We start from the raw sequence: 27,127 nt of genomic DNA on the forward strand, positions 1-27,127 counted from the left end.
ACACTGCCCTTATTCTGCTATTAACACCTACTCTGGACCAATGTTTTGCTCCTTTACTATTACTATTCCCACTCTTTTTTGCCTTTTGTTCCATGACATCTTTATCATTTAATCTTGCCCACCCTCTATCCTATCCCTGACCTCCCCTTTTTGCTCCACCTGACCTTCCCCGCCTTTTCAACAGCATAAAACCCATCACGTTCCTGCTTCTTTTCAGTTCCGAAGACTCAGTTTGGGCTCGAAACATTAACTCTGTCCCTCTCTCTGCAGATGCTGCTAGACCTGCTGAGTTTTTCCAGCACCTTTTTAAAATTTCAGATCTCCAGTCCAGTGACATTAGCACTAAACCACCGTCTCCCCACGAATTGTAGTAAAAATTACGTGTATGCACATGAATGAATGAATGAAGAGTCTCCTCCTGTCGATGGGATGGAAGGGTGGACCTTCAATTACGTCATGGCGTGTTAAAGCTCCCCTCCCGGCCAATCAGAGCCGCAGGTTGGAATTGTCCAATCAGAGCGCACCGATCTCGGGGGGTGGGTTCTTGACCGGCGGCTGCCCACCGCCCCTCCTGCTAAGAAGGCCGGCGGGGACTGGCGGCGCCGAGTAAGGCGGCTTCCCATTGGCGGGATGCGAATGGCTCGCGTCACAGAAGGAGGAGACGAAAAGAAGAAGAAAAACAAAGATGGCGGCGTGAGGCTGCGCTTTCCCCCCCTCCCCCCTCAAACCCGGGTCGGCGGCTCGTTTCTGGATGAGCAGGAGGAGAGAAAGACACCATTTACCTCAGAAAATACATTTTAAACCGATTTTAAATTAAAACGATAGTTTTTTTTAAAGAAAATTTTGTGAGAGGCAAAAAAAAATCACCAATTGTGGTTTTTTTTTCCATTTATATATATATATATAAATATAATATATATAAAAGAATTAAAATGTCGGCGGTGGAGGAGAGAGAGCCGGCGCCTGCGGCTTCCTCAGCGGCGGGAGGCGGAGGAGGAGCGGCGGCGATGATGGCGGCGGCGGCTTCGGGCCCCTCCGACCCCCTGCACCCGGCGGCGGCGGCGGCAGCTGCGGCCCAGGAGCTGAACCACCCGGAGCTGGAGGAAGGACCGAGCTCCAAGAAGCGGGCCCGGCTGGAGGCCGAGTCGGCGGCCGGCTCGGGCTCGGCGGCCGGCGGTGCAGCGGGCGGAGCGGCGGCCGGGGCCAAGGCCGGCATGGAGCACAAGCTGGAGGAGAGGCTGTACTCGGTGCTGTGCTGCACCGTCTGCCTGGACCTACCCAAAGCTTCAGTCTACCAGGTACACAAGCCGGTGGGTGGGTGGGTTAGGGGTGGGGCGGAGAGACCGGGGCCAGAGCGGTAAAGACTGTACCTGCAATACCTCAACCACAAAATAACCATTAAATTCTCCATACACCATTATAATCCCCTTCTCCATCAATGTAGAAGGACTGGCTGTACCATCTGACTGGACTGATCAGGTACTCAATGTGTGTGTGTTGTATTTTAAAACGTTATTTAATACATATTAGATATAAAATATTGTCATCATGGGGTTGCAACACTTCACAGAGCACTGTAAAAGATCATTTGGCAATATTGTGCGTGAGGCTTTGTACATACCTCTATGTGGTTATGTTTTATAAATGTGATTGAGGTAATCACATGTAAAATGTGGTCACATAACTACATAATCATCTATTAGTTTTTTTTATACATATATATGTATATATGTGTGTGTGTATAAGATACGCTATTTAGACCCTGGGGGTTGTCTAAAGAGATGAGGGATGGGAGTTGGGATATTAATTAATTTTTCGACCAAAGCCGGCATCTTGACAATGAGCTTCATTCCTTGCGACTGTCGTCTGCCAAAGAGGCAGAATGAACCTACCCAGCATTTTGAGCCAGAATACAGGAAATCTCAGGAAAAGAAGACACTTTAGTGCTAATCCACAGCACAGTTTGATTAATTTTTCTTGCAGTTGTTGCAAAAAGCAGTCTGTTCTTGACATTTAGGAGGAGAGCATCGTAATGTTACTGTTCTATGTAGCTTTACTACTGGTTGTGATATTGGATCGAAACATGGTCGTGGTCAATTCTCTGGGCCTCTCACTCTAAACAAAAGTAAAGGATGTAATCAACATTTAACTGTATATTCTTTTGGTGGGTGACAGAGAAAGCTGAAGAATATTTCAGTCTGAGACTGATACCTCAAGGTTTACAACCTTACCTGTAACCCTTTATCATAGGCCCTTGGTTATTCATTCTAAATGTATGTTATAAAGATAGTTTATGTTCTGGCTGAATTTGCAAAAAGACAGGTGTATTTCTTTGTAAATGTGTTTGTATTAATAAGGCATGTTGGGTTTACAGTAGTCATTGTAATAAACATCACATTTATGTAATCCCACTTTAAGCACAGCTGCTGTTTCTCTACTTATATGGATGTTCACAGTTCCCTTAATTAGATATTGATTCAGGGGCTTGATGTGATGGGGAATCTATCCTTGACTGAGAACAATGTCACAGGCACAAAGCATTAGACTTTCAATTTACTGGAATATGAATTTAAACGGCCGTTTTTAAGGAAGAAGACAAGATTTTCTCTTATTCCTGAAAGAAGTGGGGAGAAATGTAAATCGAGGGAGCTTTTGCTTGTTTGTTGAGGTCGCTTCATTGGTACCCCTCGGTTTCGATCCTAACTGCAGCAATTCTGAAGCAGCACTGCATCAGACATTCTGAACACTTCATTACATGCCGTATTATTAACCCTGCCATACATGGCCACTTTGCAACAAAGCTCCATACCATCACGAATGCAGTTATTTTATATTTCTAAAAATCTTCAGTTTAAAAAAAAATGCTGTATAAATCGTTAAATTGCTCAGTTTGATCATTTTAAGAGGTTTTCAGCAAAAAAAAAGCCCTCCTGTCTTATCATTTGGTGTGTGTGTTGTGTGTGCTTCTTGGCAATCCTCGTGATTGAAGTGTTAAACTAGTAACTGAATTGGAGGCAGGGCTGTATCCATGGGGGAAAGGAGGAGGTTGAAAGGAGGAAATGAAAGGAACTGTTACTGTATTAAAAATGAACACTGATACTCCACACTGCAGTCAGAATGCCACCCTGTGATTGTGTGAAGCATTTCAGAGACTGAGGTGAAATAATGTAAGTGGAGAACAGGTTGCTTTCTAGTGATTTACTCAAGGCTTATTTCTGTTCATTTATATGACACCTGCTGCACTACGTTTTACATTTAAACTGGAGGATCAGGTCAAGCATTTGTTTATATTTGGCCACTATGGTCGGTAAATTACACTCCCTGGAGGAGGACCTTGCATGATTTCTACCCTCTGCCCATCCCCCATCATTTATCTTCCATCTTACCTTCTCTAGATTTGTCTAGAAAAAATTAAATTTAGTATTAACCAGTCTCAGTATTGTGTGCTGTTCGTTTGTTCATTGGATTATTGTAAAATGAAGTTAGTGATGTAATTTAATTCTTGATGTCAAAGAGTTTGACATTGAACGTGCAGGTGTGAATACCAATAAGTTGTGAAAATAAATTAAGAACTTGTGCTTAAAAATAGCTCAACAAAGCATTGCATTGTTATAATGGCAGTGTCCCAACTTTCGAGGACGATGTTTCAAGTTTGACTAACCAGCCATTTCATACAGTCACCCCAATTGGGTAGTAGAATTAAAATATTCCTGAAAAGACCTCTGCAGCAAGCTATGATTCATACAACCCTAAATACAGCTGGTCATCTCTAGCGTCCTTGCCTTAGTCATTTTCTGGAGGAGCTCTGACATTGGCTGACAGCTGTCAGTAATTTCTTTTACTTTTTAAAAAGTTAACTCAATGAACTTTTATCGGATTGTACTTGGTTTGACGTAATGATGGAATGGAAAATGTGCATAAAGGATTCATTACAATATCTTGAATATAGCCTTTAATGTAATAATACATTTCAAGACGATTCACAAGGGCATTATCAAACAGAATTTGACACCAAGCCACATTGGGATATAGTAGGACAGGTCAGAAGTAGGTTTTGATGTTTAGCCAGAGTTTGGGTTCCAGACAGCTGAAGGCACGCTGCCAGTGGTGAGCACAGGCAATTAGATGAATGTCCTCATCAACCTCCATTGGCACTGTGATCAAAGTCATCCTTCTTGTTTATGGATCCTTCAGTGGGTTTATTACTTCTGCAATCCACTCCAATCACTCTCCTCTTCATGAAGTCCTGTGACTCTTCCATGCTGTCTTGCGTCACACCATGCAGAGCCTTTAGTCATCTACAACCCCACTAAATTTTCTGTCGACACAAAGATAGGTAGGAAAGTAAGTTGTGAAGAGGCCGTAAGGAGGATTGGTTAAATGAGTGGGCAAGGATCTGGAAAATGGAGTATAATGTGGGCAAATGTGAAATTGTCCATTTTGGCAGGAAGAATAAAAAAGAAGCCCATTATCTAACTGGTGAGAGATTGCAGAGCTCAGATTCAGAGGGATCTTGGTTTCCTAGTGCATGAATCACAGAAGGTTAGTATGCAGGTATAGCAAGCAATTAAGAAAGCTAATAGAATGTTATCATTTATTGTGAGGGGAATTGATTACAAAATGAGGGAGGTTATGCTCCAGTTGTATAGGGCACTGGTGAGACCATATCTGGAGTAGTAGCATGGGTCTCCTTATTTAAGGAAAGATGTAAATGCGTTAGAAGCAGTTCAGAGAAGGTTTACTAGGCTAATATCAGGAATGGGCGAGTTATCTTATGAAGAAAGGTCGGGCAGGATAGGCTTGTACCACTGAAGATAAAAGAGTAAGAGGCGACTTGATTGAAACCTTTAAGATCCCGAGGGTGGATGTGGGTAGGATGTTTCCTCTTATGGGAGAATCTAAAACTGGGGTCACTGTTTAAAAATAAACAGTCGCTCATTTAATACAGAGATGAGAATTTTTTTTCTGAGGGCCCTGAGCCTTTGGAACTCTCTTCCTCTAAAGGCAGTGGAAGCAGGGTCTTTGAATGTATTTTTAAGACACAGCTAGATAGATTCTTGGTAAACAAGGGGGGCAATAGGTTACCTGGAGTAGGCAGGAATGTAGACCGGAGGTTACAATCAGATCAGCCATGATCGTATTGAATTGAGTGCAGGCTGAAGGGGCCAAGTGGCCGCCTACTACTCCTGCTTCTTGTTTGTATGTTAACCTCACTGTTCCTGACCATGCTTTCAGTCACCCCCACCAAACGTTTCTCTACTGCTCGATGCTCAGTTTCACCTCTTGTGAAGCATTCTGTGATGTTCCTATGTTACAAGCACACAATTAAATGCACTTTGTCCAGATTTCATATAGAAAACAATGAGGTGAACAGAATAAGTCTTTATCTGTGGTTAGCTGAGAACAGCAGGAACAAAATGATAATATTTGCATTAACCGAATGTTGTTATCCATCAGCATGCTATCTTTTTATTTTACCATGTGCAGCAACAATAACCTGCATTTATCTTGTGCCCTTAATGTAGAAAACGTCCCAAAGAACTTCACTTGATTATAATCTGACAAAAATTGGCATGAGCCAAAACAGCAGACATTGGTTGAGGGGGGTGGTTGACTAAAACCTTGGCAAAAGAACTACGTAGGTTGCTGAGGAAAGTATAGGTGGCCACTATTTTCAATCCTGCTTGGATATACGAGAGGACTGGAGGATTGCAAATGTTATACTCCTGTTCAGCTCACTAAGGCTCCTTCGACAGCACCTTCCAAACCCATAATCTCGATCACTAGAAGGACAAGGGCAGCAGATGCATGGGAACACCACCACCTGGAAGTTCCCCTCCAAGTCACTCACCATCCTGACTTGGAGATATATCGCTGTTCCCTCACTTTTGCTGGGTCAAAATCCTGGAACTCCCTTCCTAACAGCACTGTGGGGGCATACCTGCACCACTACAGTGGTTCACGCGGCAGCTCACCGCCATCTTTTCGAGGGCAGTTGGGGATGGGCAATAAATGCTGGCCCAACCAGCGACACCCACATCCCATGAAGAGAAAAACACACTTTAGGAAGGATGTCAAGGTCTTGAGAGTTACTAGATTTGTTAGAATGACACCAGGGATGAGGCACTTCAGCCACATGGAGAGTGTATAAAGCCTAGGGTGGTGGTTCTTTGCAGAGAATGTTCGTTGTGGGGGGTTGATACATTAAACAAGGAGAGATGGTATCCACTGGTAGGAGGACACAGATTTAAAATAATTGGCAAGAGACCAGAGGAGAGATGAGAATTTGTTTTTATGTGGAAAGTTTTCATCTGGGATTCACTGTACAATAGGTTGATGGAACAAGTTTAATAGTAGCTTTCAAAAGGGAGTTGAATAAATACTTGCAAAGGAAATATTTGGAGGCCTGCGGGATAAATTAGTGAGCACTTTCCAAGAGTTGATACAGATGCAATGGGCTGAATGAACCTCTGCGTTATCATTCTATGATAAATGTGCTTTAAGAAGTTTCTTAAAGGTTTGGTGTGTGGAGCAGCAGGTAGATTTCAGCAAATTCTTGAGCTTGGGGCCTAGATGGCTAAAGGCACAGCTGCCAAAAGTGGGGCCAAGGGAATAGGAATAAGGCCACATTTAAATCTAGAACTCTGGGAGTGTTTTAGGGTTCAGAAGTTAGAGATGGGGAGGGATGAGGCCATGAAAGCATGTGAATAATGCAATGCTAATTTTAAATTTGACGTTTTGCTGGACTGAGCAAAAGTAGGTCAGGGCACACAGGGTTGATGGTTCAGCAGATACCATACAGACAAATATCTACCACTGTCACCTATATAACCTATTTTCATGTGCCCACCTCCATCCCAGTAGACTCTCTTCTCCATCATCATGCATTGTATTTCGTACATGGACAAAAGCTTTGAACAGCTGTTTCTCTAGCTCAAAATACTTTAGAGCAACTGTTACTCTTGCGACACTCCATTTGAATGTGGCGACCAGCTTATTATGTTAGTGCTGTCTCTGCTCAGCGTGAACTGATACAGTCTCAAATACCCCCTAGCGAAATGTTAGTTTGCTTGAATTATTTGCCACCTTCCTTTTTGGTCATAGGATGAGACACTCAAGTAAATATTGACAGTAAAAGCATGTCTAATTTTTAAATTCATTTACTTTGAGATATTTGCATAGGCGTGCCTTGTGGTGCAGTGGGTAGTATCCCTACCTCTGAGACAGAAGCACTGGGTCCAAATCCACTTGATGGCCTTGGAAGATGAGTTCATAACATGGTCAAACAGGTTGATTATCAACCGCAAATCCTTTCAGTATGTCTACAGCAGGCGATAAGAGCTGGAGAGCCTCCTGGTCAGTCAGAACCTGCAGAAAGCTATGTCAAATCACTGCAGTACTTTGCCAAACATAACCATGGAAGTCCATGGTTGTCAATGCCCTCTTAGGGCATGGCATCTGAAGAGGGAGAAAGAGAGATTTGCACCCAGCAAGCACAGACTGTAGATTTCTTTTGAGTAAAGTGGTTTTTTATTTTGTCTTATTTGCTTTTTGTAACTTTGAACACTGGACTCATGTTCAGCCATGTTATTTCGCATCCTGTGAAACCATTGGAATTTTCTTCGGTGAGCTTGTCACTAATGCTTGTGGCATCACAATGCTTGTGAGTATGCACTTATCAAAAAGTGACACTTGCTAGTAAATCAAGCTGCAGGACTTAAGAGCTATGTGTTTTTTTGACAATTCCTGTGAATTTGGTCATGCTTCAGAACCACAGAGGAATGGGAGGGAAAAGCTAAGATAAATCCAAAAGTGACATTTCTGTACAAAACAGGAATCTGTTATATTCAACAAAAGGTCCATTTACCACTACCAACAGCTGAAGGGAAAGCAGTGTCGGGGGAGCGGTTCTTTCTGCTGTCAGATGAACTGTCACTGTTTACACCGCCAAGCTACCATGAGAATGGGGCTCCTTTTGATTAGCAGCACTGTAATATAAAAACAGCTCTTGTGTGTTTTTTGTAATAAATTTAGATGGGAAATGCTGTCTCATCATTCCTTTAGGTTAAAAGCTAAGAAGTATTATGGGTGGTACTTGTAGCTAATTATATGGAATTACGTGATGTTTACAGCACAAAAATAGACCATTCAGCCCAGCTATGTTTGTGCTCCAAACTAGTCTATGCCCACTCAAGTTTCCTCTTTCCACCCTGCCACTCCCCTTGCCCCCTTCTCCCTCATGTAAACATTAAATATCCCCTTAAGTACGTTACTGCTGCAACCACTCCAGCAGCAGGTTCCACATTCTCATCACACTCTAGCAAAATCCCTGCTAAATTCTTGATTTGTCAGTGACCATATTTATACTCCTATGTCCTGGATTCACCCAGAAGTGGAAACAATTTCTCCACATTCACTCAATTGAATCCCTCCATTAGGTTTCTCCTCAGTCTTCTCTTTCCAAGGGAAAGGAACCCCAACCTGCTCAATCTTTCCTGATAGTTACATCCTTTCTATTTGGATAACATCCTTCTAAATCTTTCCTCTGCTTTCTCCAATGCTTCAATATCCTTTTCTGTTTTAAGGTCATGAGGGATCTAGATGGAATAGAGAGAAGTTGTTCCCATTGTAATGGGGTCTAGAATTGGAGGACAGAAGTTTAAGGTGTTTGGCAAAAGAATCAAATAACCACCTGCGGCGTAAAAAGGTTGAAGGCCTGGAGGCAGATTCAATCATGGCTTTCAAAAGGGAGCTAGGTAAGTATTTGAAGGAAAAGCATTTGCAGGACTAAGGGAGTGGCACTCCGGCAAGGAGTTGATGGGCCAAATGACCACTACCTTTGCTGTCACCATTAAATGATTCTGTAGCTTCTGCACAATCTTTAAAAATCTAGCTTGCCTCTTTGCTCTGCACTCCAGCTCTGATGCTGAGCAGCAGCCATCACATAAAAACATAAGAAATAGGAACAGGAGTAGGCCATTCAGCTCCTCAAGGCTGCTCTGCCACTTAGTAAGACTGATTCACCCAGTGCATATGTTTTAAGAATGGGATGTGTAAGAAGCACACCCCTCAAGCTGCAAAGAAGCTGCTGGATAGAGTGGAGGAAAGTTCTGTGGTATTCGGTGCCACGGTGATGAGTACTTTGCTAAGTAGGTGATCCTCGCTGTGAGTCCAGATTGTGGGTGATGGTCTCTGGTTGGGGAAGATGAGGAGAAATTGTTTCCAGAGACAGGGTTGTGGGGGTGGGGGAGAGTTGGTTGTTGCGGGATGTTTGTAACCAAGGATACAGATTTAAAATAATCGGCAAAAGAACCAGAAGTAAGATGAGAAGAAATTCTCTTCACACGGCAAGTTATGATGATCTGGAATCCACTTCACGACATGATGATGGAAGCAGATTCAATAATCTCTTTTAAAAGAAATTGAATAAATTACTCGATGGGGGGAAAAATTGCAGCCTATGGGGAAAGAAGGGGAGTGGCTGTAATTGGTTAGCATTTTCAAAAGAGTCAACACAGATACAATGGGTCATATAGCCTCCATCTTATTCTAGAAAAACTCAGCAGGTCTGGCAGCATCGGCGGAGAAGAAATCAGTTAACGTTTCGAGCCTTCATGGCCCTTCGGCAGAACTGGAGCATAGTTGGAAGAAGGGAGATTTTTCTCCCTTCTTCTAACTATGCTCCAGTTCTGCCGAAGGGCCATGAAGGCTTGAAACGTTAACTGATTTCTTCTCCGCCGATGCTGCCAGACCTGCTGAGTTTTTCCAGGTAATTCTGTTTTTGTTTTGGATTTCCAGCATCCGCAGTAGCTTTTAGCTTTTTGTTTCCATCTTATTCTTCCTGATTTCATTCTAGTGAATCTGTCCTATCTACAGTTCTAATGCACTTCATATAATGGGGTGGCCAGAACTGTACTTCATCTGTGGTCTATACAATGTATTGCATTGTACAGAATGAAGTGGTTTGGATGGGGTCACATAGGGGTGAGTATTTGAGTTTTTTTTATTCGCTCGTGGATGTGGGCGTCACTGGCTAGGCCAGCATTTATTGCCCAACCCTAATTGCCCTTGTTCAGCATTTAAGAGTCAACCACATTGCTGTGGATCTGGAGTCCCATGTAGGCCAAACCAGGTAAGGCGGCAGATTTCCTTCCCTAAAGGACGTTGGTGAACCAGACAGGTTTTTACCACAATCGTCAGTGGTTTTATGGTCATCACCAGACTTTTAATTTCAGATTTTTATTGAATTCAAATCTCACTCTCTGCCATGGTAGGATTCGAACCCCGCCCCCACCCGCCCAGAGCAGTACCATGGGTCTCTGGATTACCAGTCCAGTGACAACACCACAATGCCACCGCCCTCCCCTGCTGGTGTATCTGATCTACTGAATGCTAGACTAAATAATAACAAATGTAGAAAGCGTTTTAAACTAAATAGTGGGTGTAAGGGATCAAATGTGGGAAGATCTTTTATATCGCAGTAGAGACAAGGTAAGAGAGGAAGGTATTAATATGGGAAATGATAAACAGAGTGAGACAGGAAAGGACAGAGTACAAGTCTAAGAGTAAACCAACAGATGAGGCTAGAGGTTACAAAAATAATGAAAGGACAAAACTTAAGTCTCTGTATTTGAATGCACATAGCATTTGAAACAAAACAGATGAACTGATAGTGCGAATACAGATAAATAAGTACAATCTAATAGCCGTTTTAAAGACATGGCTACAGGATGGGATAGATTAGGACCTGAGTATTGAAGGGTATGTGACTTTTAGCAGGAATAGGAAGTTAGGAAAAGGTGGAGGGGTAGCTCTGTTAATTAAAGACGATATTAACAGAACAGAAAGGGATGGCCTAAGTTCAGGAAATTGGAATATAGAAGCAGCTTGGGTAGAGATGAGGAATGATAAAGGCAAGAAGTCACTTGTGGGAGCAGTGTACAGGTCGCTTAACAGTAATCACATGGTAAGATGGAGTATCAAAGAAGAAATAGTCGGAGCTTGTCAGAAAGGAATGGCGATTATCATGGGAGATTTTAATCTACATACAGACTGGAATAATCAGATGGGCAAAGGTAGCCGAGATGACAAATTCAGGGTAATTTCCTAGATCGCGTTCTGGAACCAGCCGGGGAGCAGGCTATACTAGACCTGGTATTGTGCAATGAGATAGGATTAATTAATGTCCTCACAGTGAAGGTGCTCCTAGGTAGCAGCAATCATAAAATGATTGAATTTTACATCCAGATTGAGGGGGAGAAGACTGGCTATATGACTAGTATGTTAAATGAAGGCAATTACGAGGCCATGAAAGCAGAGCTAGTGAAAGTGAACTGGCAACTTAGATTAAGGGATAGGTTAATAGCGATGCAGTGGCAGACATTTAAGGGGATATTTCAGAATACACAGAATAGATACATTCCAAAAAGAAAGAAAAATTCCAGTGGGAGGATCCACCACCTGTGGTTAACTAAAGTTAAAGATAGTATCAAACTTAAAAGCATATAATTGTGCAAAGATAGGTGGCAGGTCAGAAGATTGGACAGAATATAAAAAAAAGCAAAGAATGACTAAAAGATTAACAAGGAAGGTAAAATGAGAATACAAGAGAAAGCTAACTAGAAGTATAAAGACAGATAGTAAGAGTTCCTGTAGATATTTAAATAAGAAAAGAGTTAACAATGTGAGTGTTGGTCCTATAGAAATTAAGTCTGGAGAATTAATAATGGAAATAAAGAGATGGCAGATGAATTGAACAGGTATTTTGCATCGGTCTTCACCATAGAGGATACAAGTAACATCCCAGAAATAACTGTAAATCAGAAAATCAGAGGAAGGAACTCAAAATTACAATCATCAGGGAATTGGTACTTGTCAACCGGCAGTTCCAACAGTTTGTTAAGTCCCTGAGTCCTGATGGATTTCATCCTAGGATCTTAGAAGAGGCTAGTGCGATAGTTGTTGCATTGGTTTTAATTTTCCAAAATTCATTAGATTCAGGGAATGTTCCATTAGATTGGAAAATAGCAAATGTAACTCCTTTATTTGAAAGGGGAAGACAGAAAGCAGGAAATGTTAGAAGCTGTTATTAAAGACATTATAATAGGGCACTTAGATAAATTCAAGCAGGCAGAGTGAACACGGTTTGTAAAAGGGAAATCGTGTTTAATCAATTTATTGGAGTTCTTTGAAGAAGTAACAGGTGCTGTGGATAAAGGGGAACCAGTGGGTGTACTGTTCTTAGATTTTCAGAAGGCATTTGATAAGGTGCCTCATCAAAGGTTATTGTGGAAAATAAAAGCACATGGTATAGGGGGTAACATACTGGCATGAATAGAAGATTGGCTAGCTAACAGGAAAGAGAGTAAGCATAAGTGTCTCATTTTCTGGTTGGCAGATGTGACGAGTGGTGTGCCACAGGTATCAATGCTGGGACCTCAACATTTTACAATTGATGTAAATGATTTGGATGAAGGGACCAAAGGTATGGTTGCTAAATTTGCTGACAACGCATAGGTAGGAAAGTAAGTTGTGTAGAGGACGTAAGGAGGCTACAAAAAATAGGTTAGGTGAGTGGGCAATGATCTGGCAAACAGTATAATGTAGGAAAATGTGAGGTTGTCCATTTTGGCAGGATGAATAAAAAAGAGGCATAAGATCTAAACGGTGAAAGATTGTAGAGCACCCAGATGCAGAATGATCTGGGTGTCCTAGTGCATGAATTGCAAAAGGTTAGTATGCAGGTGCAGCAAGTAATTAGCAAAGCTAATAGAATGTTGTTGTTTATTGTGAGGGGAATTGAATACAAAAGTAAGGAGGTTATGCTTCAAATATACAGGGCACTGGTGAGACCACATCTGGATACTGTATATGGTATTGGTCTCCTTATTTAAGGAAAGATGTAAATGCATTAGAAGCCATTCAGAGAAGTTTACTAAACTAATACCAGGAATGGGCAGGATGTCCTGTGAGGAATGGCTGGGCAGGCTAGGCTTGAATCTGCTGGAGTTTAGAAGAGTAAGAGGTGACTTGATTGAAACAAAAGATCCTGAGGGGACTTGACAGGGTAGATATAGAGAGGATGTTTCCTCTTGTGGGAGAATCTAGAACTTGGGGTCACTGTTTCACCCATTTACGACAGAGATGAGGAAATATTTTTCTGAAGGTTGAGACACTTTGGAATTCCTTCCTCAAAAGGTGGTTGAAGCAGAGCCATGTGAGGTATTAGGCCAGGTGAACGAGGTTTTAAGGAGGGCATTAAAGGAGGAGAGAGAGGCCAAGAGAATTCCAGAGCTCTAGGGCCCAGGCAGCTGAAGGCAGCTGTCAGTGGAGTGAGAGGATGTTCTAAAATTACTGCATTAAAGTAAGAAGAGTGATAGCAAACAATTTGCAGAATAATTTAGGTTGACTATCAAATTGGCAGCCAGTCTGTGAAATTCATCACTTGAGTGTAAAGAACTATATGTACGTCACAAGGATGAGCGCTGTAAACAATACACACTGTAACCTCTTCAGTTCAGAATGCCCAGGCCATTTCTGGATTTTGGAATTTTCTGGATTATAGAATTACGTCTGTCTGCCTGACCGCAAGTGTGTGAACTAGAAAACACTGCAGATAGAAATATTTAGCTGAAAGTGAAAAATAGTATAAAGCAGTAATAAAAATAGTTTTACTTGCCCAGATACAGTATCTTCCATGTTTCCACTGTACTGTACTAAATTGATGCCCTGAGTTGCTGGGGTTGTCTTTAAAAAAAAGTATAATTCTAGACAGCCCATTTCTGAACAATAGATTTCCAGACTGGAGAGCTTATAGTTTAATAGGATTGAGGGAAGTAAGTGATTGTTGAATCATCGTTTTCCAAGTGATGAAGTAATTAATAGTAAGCAGGCTGCTGGGTGAAGATCTCCAGGTTATTATACTGGGATTTAAAAAAGATTGGGACAGACTTTAATTTGTCAAACTTTGATCTTCAGCCACAAACAGATTTAACCATTGGTGAAGATACCAGGAAGAGCAATCATAGGCACTGTATTCTAGTGATTATGGCACTGGGAAGAGCAACAGCTGGTACCACTCTTCTAGTGATTATGCAGAGCCTGAGTGTTCAAATCCCAACATATCAAGTAATGGCCACCTATCGCTGGCCTTCTATCCAGCTTCACCTGCTCCACCCCCTTTCCTATAGTTTCCTATATTGTAACAGTGACTACACTTCAAAAGTGCTTAACTACCTGTAAAGTGCTTTGGTTTTGAAAGGTGCTATACAAGCACAAGTCTGAGTTTATTATTGGGAGTTACAATAGAAAAGGTTTATAGGTGTGCTGGAAAGGGAGTGAGCTGTGAGCAAAGAAACTTGAGCTGCATTTCCCAGAAAGGGGGAGAGAAATCATTTTAAATATGGAGAATATTAAATGGTGTTGACCCTGAATATTGCTTTAGACTGAGCCAGAAAAATAGATCAGATATTAGCACAAACTTTGCTCCAAGCATTTACCAGAATCATCTGCTAGACAGCAATAGTGGGTGTAGTTGGCCATTGAAGGCCTAACTGGCTGAGAAGCCAGTTATCACCCTTGGCTTTTCTTGTGTCCTTAACTTTCACAGACTGGGGGTCAAACCTGGGGTCTTCCCATCTTTGCGGCACTGTCCCTCTCAGGGCATCATGTTCGCCAAAGAGCTGTGTTTTGAGCAATGTGAATAAGTGTGAAGTTATCCACTTTGGTAGAAAAAACAAAGGCAGAGTACTTCTTAAATGGTGAGAGGTTGAGAAGTGCTGATGTCCAAAGGGATTTGGGTGTCCTTGTTCATGAGTCACTAAAAGCAAGCATGCAGATGCAGCAAACAATTAGGGAGGCAAATTGCATGTTGGCCTTCATGGCAAGGGGATTTGAGTACAGGAGTAACGATGACTTAAGTTGTATAGAGTCTTGGTGAGACTGCACCTGGAGTATTTTGCATAGCTTTGGTCTCCTTACCTAAAGAAGGATACACATGCCATAGGAGTGCAACAGAGGTTCAGACTAATCCCTGGATGGCAGGGTTGTCTTATGAGGAGAGATTGAGGAAACTTGGCCCATATTCGCTCCATCAGGCTTGTCCAGTGTACGGCCCGCGAAGCCCCTCTATGTGGCCCCCGGAGAAAGTTTCCAGAATGCTGGTCAAACAGGTTGTTTCAATGGAAGATTCTGCATGGAGCTGCTTCTTCAGTCACTGGCCATTTCTCTCCCACGCTTGCTGCTGATAGGCTCACTAAGCAACTGTGATTGGAGGAGCAGTGGGGCCCAGTTTGTGGTGGCGGGCGGGGTTTGGTGGTGAGAGAGAGTACGAAGGGAGAGGGAGAGTGTGTGTCCATAACTTCGTTTCACTTGCAGTATAAGGGTTCCCATTCACCTTCACCACACACACCATTTTGCACTTTCATCCACTTTCACAATGGGTAAGGGTGAGTGAGTGAGCACCCTGAGACTGAGAGTGAACCCTAGAGTCTAGAAGAATGAGAGGTGATGAGTTGAAACTTACATATTTCTTGCAGGGCGTGATAGGGTAGATGTAGGTAGGATGTTTTCCCTGGCTGGTGAGTCTAGAACCAGGGAACGCAGTCGCAGAATAAGGGGCAGGCCATTTAAGACTGAGATGAGAAGGAATCTTTTGCTCAGAGAGGTGAATCTTTGGAATACTGTCCCCAAAGTGCTGTATAAGCTCAATTGTTCAAGACAGAAATGAATAGATTTCTGGATACCAATGACACCCAAGGGACATGAGGATAAAGGGGAAAAATGGTATAGAGGTGGATGATCAGCCAGGATTTGTTTGAATGGTGGAGCAGGCTCAATGGACCGAATGGCCTACTCCTCCTATGTTCCAGTTCCCCCCTCTCTGTACATACACAGCATTATTCTCCGAATTATATTGTTATATGGGTGAAGTAAAGGGTTTAAGGAATTGTGCAACTTTAGCATCCCTTTTTTTTGGGTGGAGGCTGTGGAGGAGAGGTTTAAAAGACATTTCAGTATGTTGGCCTTTTACCCTGACCCGGCAGATTTTAAAAAGTAACAAATCAAATTTGCAGATTTTTAAATAAAGCCCTATGGCAATCGGTAGGAATATTAATGGAAAAACTTGTACACTGGGTGCCACATTCAGCCTCGTGCCTAGTGTCTGTGTGGTGGGCAAGATGATGAGAGTAACTCCCCCTTAAATTTTTTTAATAAAAGCTTAGTGTCCTGAAATAACATGATGGCATTTTAAAAATTTATTCATGGGATATGGGCGTCACTGGTGAGGCCAGCATTTACTGCCCATCCCTAATTGCCTTGAGAAGGTGGTGGTGAGCTGCCTTCTTGAACCGCTGCAGTCCACATGGTGTAAGTACACCCCAGTGCTGTTGGGGAGGGGGTTCCAGGACTTTGACCCAGTGACGGTGAAGGAATGGTGATATATTTCCAAGTCAGGATGGTGAGTGTCTAGGAGGGGAAATGTCAGGTGGTGGTGTTCCCGTATGTCTGCTGCCCTTGTCCTTCTGGATGGTAGCGGTCGTGCGTTTGGAAGGTGTTGTTTAAGGAGGCTTGGTGAGTTTCTGCAGTGCATCTTGTAGATGGTACACATTGCTGCCACTATGCATCGGTGGTTGAGGGAGTGAATGTTTGTGGATGGGATTCCAATCAAGTGGGCTGCTTTGTCCTAGATGGTGTTGAGCTTCTTGAGTGTTAAAGCTGCACTCATCCAGGCAAGCGGAGAGTATTCTATTACACTTCTGATTGTACCTTGTATATGGTGGACAGCCTTTGGGGAGTCAGGGGATGAGTTACTCGCTGCAGGATTCCTAGCGTCTGACCTGCTCTTGCAGCCACAGTATTTATATGGCTGGTCCAATTCAGTTCTTGGCCAATGGAACCCCCCAGGATGTTGATAGTGGGAGATTCAGTGATGGTAATGCCATTGAACATCAAGGGACAATGGTTAGATTCTCTCTTGTTCAAAATGTTCATTGCCTAGCACTTGTGTGGCACGAATGTTACTTGCCACTTGTCAGCCCAAGCCTGGATATTGTCCAGGCCTTGCTCCATTTGGACATGGCCTGCTTCAGTGTCTAACTCGTCGCGAATGGTGCTGAACATTGTACAATCAGCGAACATCCCTACTTCTGAACTTATCATGGAAGGAAGATCATTGATGAAGCAGCTGAAGATGGTTGGGCCAAGCGCACACCTGTGAGGAACTCCTGCAGTGATGTCCTGGAACTGAGATAATTGACCTCCTACAACCACAAACATCTCTCTTTGTGCTAGGTATGACTCCAACCATCAGAGAGATTTCCCTCTGATTCCTGTTGACTCCAGTTTTGCTAGGGCTCCTTGATGCCACACTCTGTCAAATGCTGCCTTGATATCAAGGGCAGTCACTCTCAACTCACCTTTGGAGTTCAGCTCTGTTCTCCATGTTTGAACCAAGGCTGTAATGAGGTTAGGAACTTAGAGATCCTGGCAGAACCCAAACTGAGCGTCAGTGAGCAGGTTATTGCTAAGCAAGTGCTGTTGATGACCCTGTCCATTACTGACGATCGGGCGTAGACTGACGATCGGGCGTAGACTGACGATCGGGCGTAGACTGACGATCGGGCGTAGACTGACGATCGGGCGTAGACTGACGATCGGGCGTAGACTGACGATCGGGCGTAGACTGACGGTCGGGCTGGATTTGTCCTGCTTTTTGTGTACTGGACGTACCTGGGCAATTTTCCGCATAGCCGGGCAGATGCCAGTGTTGTAGTTGTACTTGAACAACTTGGCTAGGGGCGCAGCAAGTTCTGGAGCACAAGCCTTCAGTACTATTGCTGGAACATTGTCAGGGCCCAGAACCTTTGCAGTAAAGGCGGTTTTGTACTGTGGAAACCTCCAGATCGGGAATGCGGTTGAGACTGGAAGTAGCCAGTGTGATAAAGGATACCCCCGATTTTGGCACCAGAATTTCTATTAAATTGATGCCCAGATTACGTCAATCAAATTGTCCTTGTTTTTGTTAACATTGATGCTACTTTTCATCACCAATATACCAACAGTTTATAAAAACAGAAAATGCTGGAAAGACTCAGCAGGTCTGGCAGCACCTGTGGAGAGAGAAACAGAGCTAATGTTTCGAATCCGTATGTCTCTGAAGAAGTCATACGGACTCTAAATGTTAACTCTGTTTTTCTCTCCACAGATGCTTCCAGTCCTGCTGAGTTTTTCCAGCATTTTCTGTTTTACTTTGCTTTTATACTAACAGTTTATCATTGTGTCAGTGTACTGTTATTTCAGCACCTCCAATTACTTGGGTGTTCTGGCAATGCAAGTATTGTACAGCTCATTATTGTAAATACAACTTCAGTTTGGGCAGACAAAATCTTGAATTGTGATGCTGAATTTTCCTTTTACGCAGCATGCCAGCATCAACGCTGTGGTTAGCCATACACTGTAGTGACATTTGCTACCGTTTATCTAGACTTCCTTTTCAGATTATTACCGTCATTATAATGCATTGACCCCACCTGGCTCTGTTGTAGTTTTTTTTTGTAGCAGCTTCAGGTCACCCTCATTTTGTACCACTTCTGACCAAGTTGATGGAATGGCAGCCTGTTCTCAGATTTCAACTACCCTCTGAACAGCTGCTACAGTCGCCTGGGACTGCGTGTCCTTCCTGATTTTATTCCTGGAGGCACATCTGGCTTCTGCTCACTGACTTCCCTCAATACCTTGTCCCTGAAAATGCCTGCCTCTTACTTTTAACTTGAGGTCATGGGCTCAAGTCCCACTCCAGGGTCTTGAGTACATAATCCAGGCTGACATTTTCTGTTGAAGGGTCATGTGGACTCGAAACGTCGACTCTTTTCTTCTCCACCGATGCTGCCAGACCTGCTGAGTTTTTCCAGGTAATTCTGTTCTTGTTTTGGATTTCCAGCATCCGCAGTAGTTTTTTGTTTTTATTCCAATGCAGGTGCTGTCCATGTATGTAGAGCTTTTTAGTGTAGTAAAATGTCTTAAGGCACTTTAGGGCTGTTATCAAATAAAATTTGACACCAAGTCACATAAGGAGATTAGGACAGAAGCCGAAAATCTAGATCAGAATTGGGTTTTAAAGGATGCCTGAAACGAGGAATGAGGGGCAGAGAGATTTAAGTGTGCGTGCCAGGGAAGTATTTAAGACGCTTGATATACTGCAATTCGTAAGAATGAGGGCCGAGAGAGAAGAAGGTACTGAACAGCGGACCAATAGTAATATTTGGCTACTATTTTAATTTGTTTACACTCTTGAGTTCCAAGAAACTTGACAGTTCTGCACTATTGATGATACTGTTCTTAGAAGGAACAGTGGTGGCTCAGCATTGGTTTCTAACAAAATTTTATATCCAGGGGTATTAATCAGGCTGCAAAATAAACTCCTTTGGGTATGAATGCCAGCCCAAGCATTCGATTCAGCTCCTAGAGTTTCACGGCTAAGAGTTTGAGAATAATGTAGCAACATGCAGTTTGCCTGCTGACCTTCTTTCCTTAAAACATAGAATGCAGCCAGTAGTAACTATGACAACATCTTAAGAGCTTTCATCTCCCTGGGCTTGGGCTGTTAAAGGTGCCATTGCTGTCTGCAATTAGCCTGCCTTAGAGCTGCATTAGACAATGAATAGTAACGTAACCATGTAACAGTAATGATTTTGGCTTGCAGTGAAAGGAAATTGCTATTAACTCATAAAACAGAGTCTTTCAGAGGCTGGACCTACAATCTTGTGGATGATGTAAGAGTTGCCAGGTAGTAATAGGGGTGCTAAAATTGGAGGTGGCGGGGTGGGATATCAGTCAGTGTTTGCTATCTAGGAAGCCCTGCTGGAAACTGGGGCTGTGAATGTTGGGTGAGGATTACATGTCGCTCTTGTGTTTCTGCTCATGGTTGAGGCTGTTGAGGCTTGGGCATGAGTAATGTAGGCTAAAGCGAAGTATCAGAATGATTCCAAGCTCTGGCAGAGATTAGGCAGTCTGAATAATCAAACCATTTCTGTACGACCTCAGATTTAGAAATGAAATCCAGGGCAAATTGATAGCCACTTGGACATATGTGGATTAATTAAGGAAATCCAGCATGCATTTGTTAAAGGTAAATTGTGTTTAACTAGAGCTTTTTTGATGAGATTACAGAGAAGTGATGAGGATAATGCAGTTGATGTGATGTACATGGACTTCCAGAAGGTTTTTAGTGCCAGCACAGTTGAAGTTCATGGAATGAAAGGGACAGTGGCAGCATGGATGTGAAATTGGCAAAGTTAGGGAAATACAACTAGTGAACAGTTTTTTCAGACTGGAGGAAGGTGTTCCCGAGGGATTGGTATTGTGATCACTGCTTTTCTTGACCTAATTAAAGACCTTGACTTGGTGAACAGGCCACAATTTCAAAATTTATAACTGACACAACACTTGGAAGTGTTGTGAACTCTGAAGAGGATAGTGATAGGTTTTAAAAGGATATGGGGAGGCTGGTGGAATGGGCAGATAGGCAGCAGATGAAATTTAATGCAGAGATGTGTGAAGTGATACATTTCAGTAGAAAGGATTAGGTGAGGCAATGTTTTTTTAAAGAAGGATGCAATGAATCGGGTGGGAGGGTCAAGAGGGAAAAGTAGAAAGTAGTTAAAAAGTGACTTGGGAACATGGGATTTACAAATGGAGGCATAGAATACAAAAGCAAGGAAAATATCGTGAACATTCATCAAACAATGATTCAACCTCAACTGGAATATTGTGTCCAACTCTGGGCACCACACTTTAGAAAGGATGTGAAGGCTTTAGAGTGTGATTCCAGGGATGAGGGACTTCAGTTAGTGGATAGGTTAGAGAAGCTGGGATAGTTCTTGGGGAAGAGAGGGTTAAGAGGAGATTTGATAGAGGTGCTCAAAATCATGGGCCTGGACAGAGTGGATAGAGAGAAACTGTTTTTGCCCGAGGGGTCGAGAACTAGAGGACACAGATTTAAGGTGACAGCAAAAGAAGCGATGGCAACATGGAAACTTTTTTACGCGATGAGTGGTTAAGATCTGGAATTCATTGCCTGAGTGTGGTGGAGGCAGGTTCAATTGTGGCTTTCAAAGGGGAATTGGATAAGCACCAGATAGAAGATTTGCAGGGCTGATGAGAGAGGGCAAGGAGATGGGTCTAGCTAAATTGCTCATACAAGGAGCTGACACATGTTTGACAGCCCGAATGACCGTCTCTGTGCTGTAACCATTCCGTGACTTATGATTCTGACCATCTGATGAGGCGATGCAATGCAGTTGCGATCACCTTGTAGCAGCACAGAACTATTGAACAGTGAGCCGGAGAGGCAGGGAACCTGGAACATTGAGGGAGTAACGTTGCTGAGGGGTCACCTCTTGCAATAAGAACAGGCCTGTTACTGGGACTGGAAAGGGTGAATTCCAGTCAGTTTTGTTGACTGCAGTAGCTAGGTTATACTTGCAGTATTAAGTTTAAGATCACTACAGATGCTGGCACAAACCTGCAATTTTGAACATGTATAGCGACTCCACACACCACTAAGCTTCATAAACTGCCTTCATTCATGGTTCAGCATTTCAAACCCATTTAACTATTTTAGAATGGAGCGAAAGTAATTTTAGTTAATCTCCCCTCTGTGACATGGTGATTGCTTAAGTCATGGGTGATTTTCTTCTAGGTTAATTATTCTATGGCATCCCTTGTGCTTTAGGCATAGGTACATGAGTGGACCATTTATTCCTTCAGAGCTGTGTGACCAGCCCCAAAGAGAAAAGAGGGAAAAATCATACCTTTTAATTCGGAGATTGGGCTCTGGCTTTGGGAACTATAGTTCTCAATGGGCCCCGGCAGCCTGTGTGGAATTGCCGCACATGCACAATTTGTTCTTCAGGTTTTGCAAATGTGCCAGCCAGAGAATGGCCGCACATGCGCAGTTGGTCCGTTTTCTCATTGTCGGGCTGGTAAATGGTCCTGCGCACATGCGCAGTTCGTTTTTTAAAAAATCTTTTTAGATGGAAACTGTTCCTGTGTGCCTATGAAGAAGGGAAAGAAGGGGAAAATGAGTCAGCACAGTATCAGTATCTCCCCAGAGGAATGCCATTCTACAAAAAGTGCTCGCAGAAGCAGGACCTGGGAGCGACTCCCAGAACAAAGAAGAAAGGTCCCAAAACCAGGGAGTGGGACAGAAAGAGGAAGATAGTCAAGTCAAGGGACAAGATCAAGAGTTTGAAACAGGTCTTGTTAAGTGGAATTGAAATTAAGAAGCAGAAGAAAAGACTCTGAATTAAAGAGACAGAACTGCAGGGAGTAGACTTAAAGCAAAGTGGGCTTGAGAGAAGCTAGAAGACCTGAGGAGACGGCCGAAGGTTGGTTGCACCTTACTACGGGATTTTGGGGGGCAGTGGTGTTCTGCTTGGCACGGTTGAATATTTGAGAGAGTGCATGTGGAAAGTGAAGCTTGAATGCACAAAGAGGTCCAGGGGAAGGAGAGCTTGAAACCCTGGAGGTGGATCCTTGTTAAAGACATCCAAGCGAAAGTGTCATTTTGGAGAGAATTCCAAGGCAAGTTCTTTGAACATGGAGATTAGAAGCTCTCATGAAAAAGAGAGGGTTTCAGTGAGACTGGTTGGCCCCCAGTATGACAAGCGTCTGGGGAGTTGTTCAGGAATCCATGGAAACTTGATTTTTGAGTGTGGTGGGTCTGACCACTGTCCGCTTATTAGTTTACATGGACTGTATACTTAGCATGAATATTAGAGTTTAAGATAGATTTTGTAATTTGTGGTATCTTTGCAAATTTGTGTTTATCGGTAAAGGTATAGTTGGGGTGAAGGTGTAGTGTAATCTAGTTCATCCTTTTTCTATTTAATAAATGTTTTGTTCTTTTGTTAAAAGTACACTAGCAGACTCCTGTGAATGTGTTCAGTAACAGTCCCTCCACATTTCTAAACAAAAAATAAAAGTTAGGATCTGTCAAGTCAGGCTCCACCCTGAGATCTGACTTGTCCTGTAATAACGTCAGCTGGGATCATTACAGCTGTTCTGCCATTCCATAAGATTATGAATGATCTAAACCTCAGGTTTATTTTACTAGTTTACACAGCCTTTTGTGGTGTCAGCTTTGAGGAAGTTGTCATTAAGGAAATAAACCAATCAGCATGTCGACTTCATGTGACTAGTCTACATGGAACTTGATCAGTTTTGACCTCATTGAATAGCGGAACAGGCTCAAGGGGCTAAATGACCTTCTGTACTCCACGACATGATAATTTGGGGGCAGCATACTTTTAGAATGGACCAAGTGTGTCACTTTGAGTGACCATTCCACATGTTTAACATAATTAATGTAGATTAACCAATGACACAATCCAACAGGAGTAGCAGGTCTCGTTCTTTCTCTCGCTTAGTTGCAGTGGGGCAACTGCTCTGTTTGCTTAGCCCTGACTACTCAAGATTAGAAACTTTCTTATGGGAAATTGTAGGGGTCAAATTGGATGCCATCTCACACCCCATTATTGTAAGTTTATTTGCTAAATGACTTTACCACCTTACTGCATCATGTTCGTGCATTGACCCATTAGTGTGTGATCTTTGTTTATGAATGCTACATATTTTATTTATTCTTTCATGGAATGTGGGCACACTCTAAATTGCACCTGAGGTGAATCCTGTGTCCTCCCAACATTCACACTTGAACATTTAGCAGCTGCATCACTGGATATTGATCAGGGAACTCTGACTGTCTTTCTCCTCTCTTCCCCCTGGTTGTGCTTGGGGACATTGAGAGCAATCACACTAATCAATGAGAGGTTATCTCTGTAGAGACCATCAAACATGGAAGCCACCTGCTTTTTCATGACTCAATATCAGATTGCACATGCCAATGTTTTTACTATTTGAAGGGCAATGTGCTTCGTTAATTTCTTCCTATAATTTCTCTGGAGGATAATTTTAGTCGTCGATTTAATCTGGCCTGGGAAATGTGGTCAGGTTGCAACTGGATGGGAAAACACAAGGAGCCCTCATTTTGTCCAATGAAAACTTTGGCCTTGGAACAGTGAAAATGGATATGCTGTTTGTTAACTGGATAAGGGGTGGGAGAGTGATTTAAATTAGTAGGTGTGATCAAGTACCTTTGCTGCTGTCAATCATATTGTTAACTTGTAAAGCTGTGGTTTCTGATATTGGCAGGTAGTGAATGTTTGTTGTATATTAAGTCGTCTGTTGAAATACTGAAATGGTTTTTTTGGAGGGCATTAGTGAAATTATTTCTTTGTAACCATTCATCGAATGCTAGGATTTGGCATTCTGAACTGCAGGCTGCCTTACTGCTGGTGAAGCTATCCACTATTCTGCATGCTGTACCAAAGCATCTGATGGAACATGTTTTATTTGTGGCCCATTTACTAATAGGAAAACTATCAGTACCAACACTGCAACTCGCCCTTCACTGTTGCAAGCTTTGTCCGTGACTGCTGAGGGCTCTCTTGGCATTTGGCCAAGCGCTATGCTTGATAGTGACTATTTTCAGAGTTGGAATGCAGCGGGTGTGCTAGGTTACAGGCTTTCATTGTGAATGACAGCAGCAAACATCTCGTGACCAGCTGTCTCCTGATGGAGGCCCCTGGCGGGGTACCTACACAGCTAAGGAAACTCTCTAACCGGGTGTGTGTGAGAGAGTGTCTGTCTATGTTGGTTCAGCTTCACATTAAAACGTCAGTAGATATTATTGCTGATTGTTCACCCAGCATCCATTGACCTCTGGGGGAGAGAGAGCTTCCCTCTGTCGCGCTGATTCACTAGAATTCACCAGGGCTCCAAGGGATAGATAATCATTAGGGGAGGTTACATAAACTAGGCTTGAATCCCCTGAAATATAGAAGGTTAAAGAGTGAGTTGATTTAGATTTTAATGTAGAGAAAGAGAGAAAAAGCTCTGCTGGTGGGGGTGTCTAGGACAAGGGTACAGAGTGATGCCATTTAAGAGAGAAGGTAGGAAATAAAACGTGGGTGAAGTTTGGAACTATGTTCCCCTCTTTCCCTCTTATATCTCTTTCTCTCTCCCTCTGGACCGCCCACCCCCCCTCCCCCCACTCGCGCCCTCTCTCTCTCTCTCTCTCTCTTTGGCCCCCTAACCCCTTCTCTTTCTCTCTCTCTCTCTCTCTCTCTCTCTCTCTCTCTGTGGCGCTCCCCCCGTGCTCGCTCTCTCTCTCTCTCTCTCTCTGTGTGGCACCCCCCCCGCTCGCGCTCTCTCTCTGTGGCGCCCCCTCCGCTCGCGTGCGCTCTCTCTTGCGCTCTGTCGCGCTTTCTCTTGCGCTCTGTCGCGCTCTCTCTTGCGCTCTGTCGCGCTCTCTCTTGCGCTCTGTCGCGCTCTCTCTTGCGCTCTGTCGCGCTCTCTCTTGCGCTCTGTCGCGCTCTCTCTTGTGCTCTGTCGCGCTCTCTCTTGCGCTCTGTCGCGCTCTCTCTTGCGCTCTGTCGCGCTCTCTCTGTCGCGCTCTCTCTGTCGCGCTCTCTCTGTCGCGCTCTCTCTGTCGCGCGCTCTCTGTCGCGCGCTCTCTGTCGCGCGCTCTCTGTCGCGCGCTCTCTGTCGCGCGCTCTCTGTCGCGCGCTCTCTGTCGCGCTCTCTCTGTCGCGCTCTCTCTGTCGCGCTCTCTCTGTCGCGCTCTCTCTGTCGCGCTCTCTCTCTCGCTCTCTCTGTCGCTCTCTCTCTGTCGCTCTCTCTCTGTCGCTCTCTCTCTGTCGCTCTCTCTCTGTCGCTCTCTCTCTGTCGCTCTCTCTCTGTCGCTCTCTCTCTGTCGCTCTCTCTCTGTCGCTCTCTCTCTGTCGCTCTCTCTCTGTCGCTCTCTCTCTGTCGCTCTCTCTCTGTCGCTCTCTCTCTGTCGCTCTCTCTCTGTCGCTCTCTCTCTGTCGCTCTCTCTCTGTCGCTCTCTCTCTGTCGCTCTCTCTCTGTCGCTCTCTCTCTGTCGCTCTCTCTCTGTCGCTCTCTCTCGCTCTCTGTCGCTCTCTCTCTGTCGCTCTCTCTCTGTCGCTCTCTCTCTGTCGCTCTCTCTCTGTCGCTCTCTCTCTGTCGCTCTCTCTCTCGCGCTCTCTCTCTCGCGCTCTCTCCGCGCTCTCTCTCTCGCGCTCTCTCTCTCGCGCTCTCTCTCTCGCGCTCTCTCTCTCGCGCTCTCTCTCTCGCGCTCGCTCTCGCGCGCTCTCTCTCGTGCGCTCTCTCTCGCGCGCTCTCTCTCGCGCGCTCTCTCTCTTGCGCGCGCGCTCTCTCTCTCCCTGCGCGCGCGCTCTCTCTCTCCCTGCGCGCGCGCTCTCTCCCTGCGCGCGCTCTCTCTCTCCCTGCGCGCGCGCTCTCTCTCCCTGCGCGCGCGCTCTCTCTCCCTGCGCGCGCTCTCTCTCTCCCTGCGCGCGCTCTCTCTCTCCCTGCGCGCGCTCTCTCTCTCCCTGCGCGCGCTCTCTCTCTCCCTGCGCGCGCTCTCTCTCTCCCTGCGCGCGCTCTCTCTCTCCCTGCGCGCGCTCTCTCTCTCCCTGCGCGCGCTCTCTCTCTCCCTGCGCGCGCGCTCTCTCTCCCTGCGCGCGCGCTCTCTCTCCCTGCGCGCGCGCTCTCTCTCCCTGCGCGCGCGCTCTCTCTCCCTGCGCGCGCTCTCTCTCTCCCTGCGCGCGCTCTCTCTCTCCCTGCGCGCGCGCTCTCTCTCCCTGCGCGCGCGCTCTCTCTCCCTGCGCGCGCTCTCTCTCTCCCTGCGCGCGCTCTCTCTCTCCCTGCGCGCGCTCTCTCTCTCCCTGCGCGCGCTCTCTCTCTCCCTGCGCGCGCTCTCTCTCTCCCTGCGCGCGCTCTCTCTCTCCCTGCGCGCGCTCTCTCTCTCCCTGCGCGCGCTCTCTCTCTCCCTGCGCGCGCTCTCTCTCTCCCTGCGCGCGCTCTCTCTCTCCCTGCGCGCGCTCTCTCTCTCCCTGCGCGCGCTCTCTCTCTCCCTGCGCGCGCTCTCTCTCTCCCTGCGCGCGCTCTCTCTCTCCCTGCGCGCGCTCTCTCTCTCCCTGCGCGCGCTCTCTCTCTCCCTGCGCGCGCTCTCTCTCTCCCTGCGCGCGCTCTCTCTCTCCCTGCGCGCGCTCTCTCTCTC

The 27,127-nt window shown here is 44.7% G+C and overlaps 1 protein-coding gene across 2 annotated transcripts in view; it reads left to right on the plus strand.

The window, feature by feature from the left end:
- The first annotated feature begins 715 nt into the window (after positions 1 to 715).
- The window catches only part of zftraf1 (zinc finger TRAF-type containing 1), a 146,638-nt gene continuing 120,226 nt past the window's right edge, over positions 716 to 27,127 (plus strand). Inside the window, exon 1 of one of the 2 annotated variants that reach the window (XM_078536169.1) lies at positions 716 to 1,298. In XM_078536169.1, the coding sequence (XP_078392295.1) occupies positions 933 to 1,298 (366 nt within the window). In that variant the 5' untranslated portion in view covers positions 716 to 932. The remainder of the gene's footprint in view (positions 1,299 to 27,127) is intronic. The other variant, XM_078536166.1, reaches the window with a different exon arrangement.

Source organism: Cetorhinus maximus, chromosome 3 (assembly GCF_964194155.1).
Source record: "Cetorhinus maximus chromosome 3, sCetMax3.hap1.1, whole genome shotgun sequence".
NCBI lineage: Eukaryota > Metazoa > Chordata > Chondrichthyes > Lamniformes > Cetorhinidae > Cetorhinus > Cetorhinus maximus.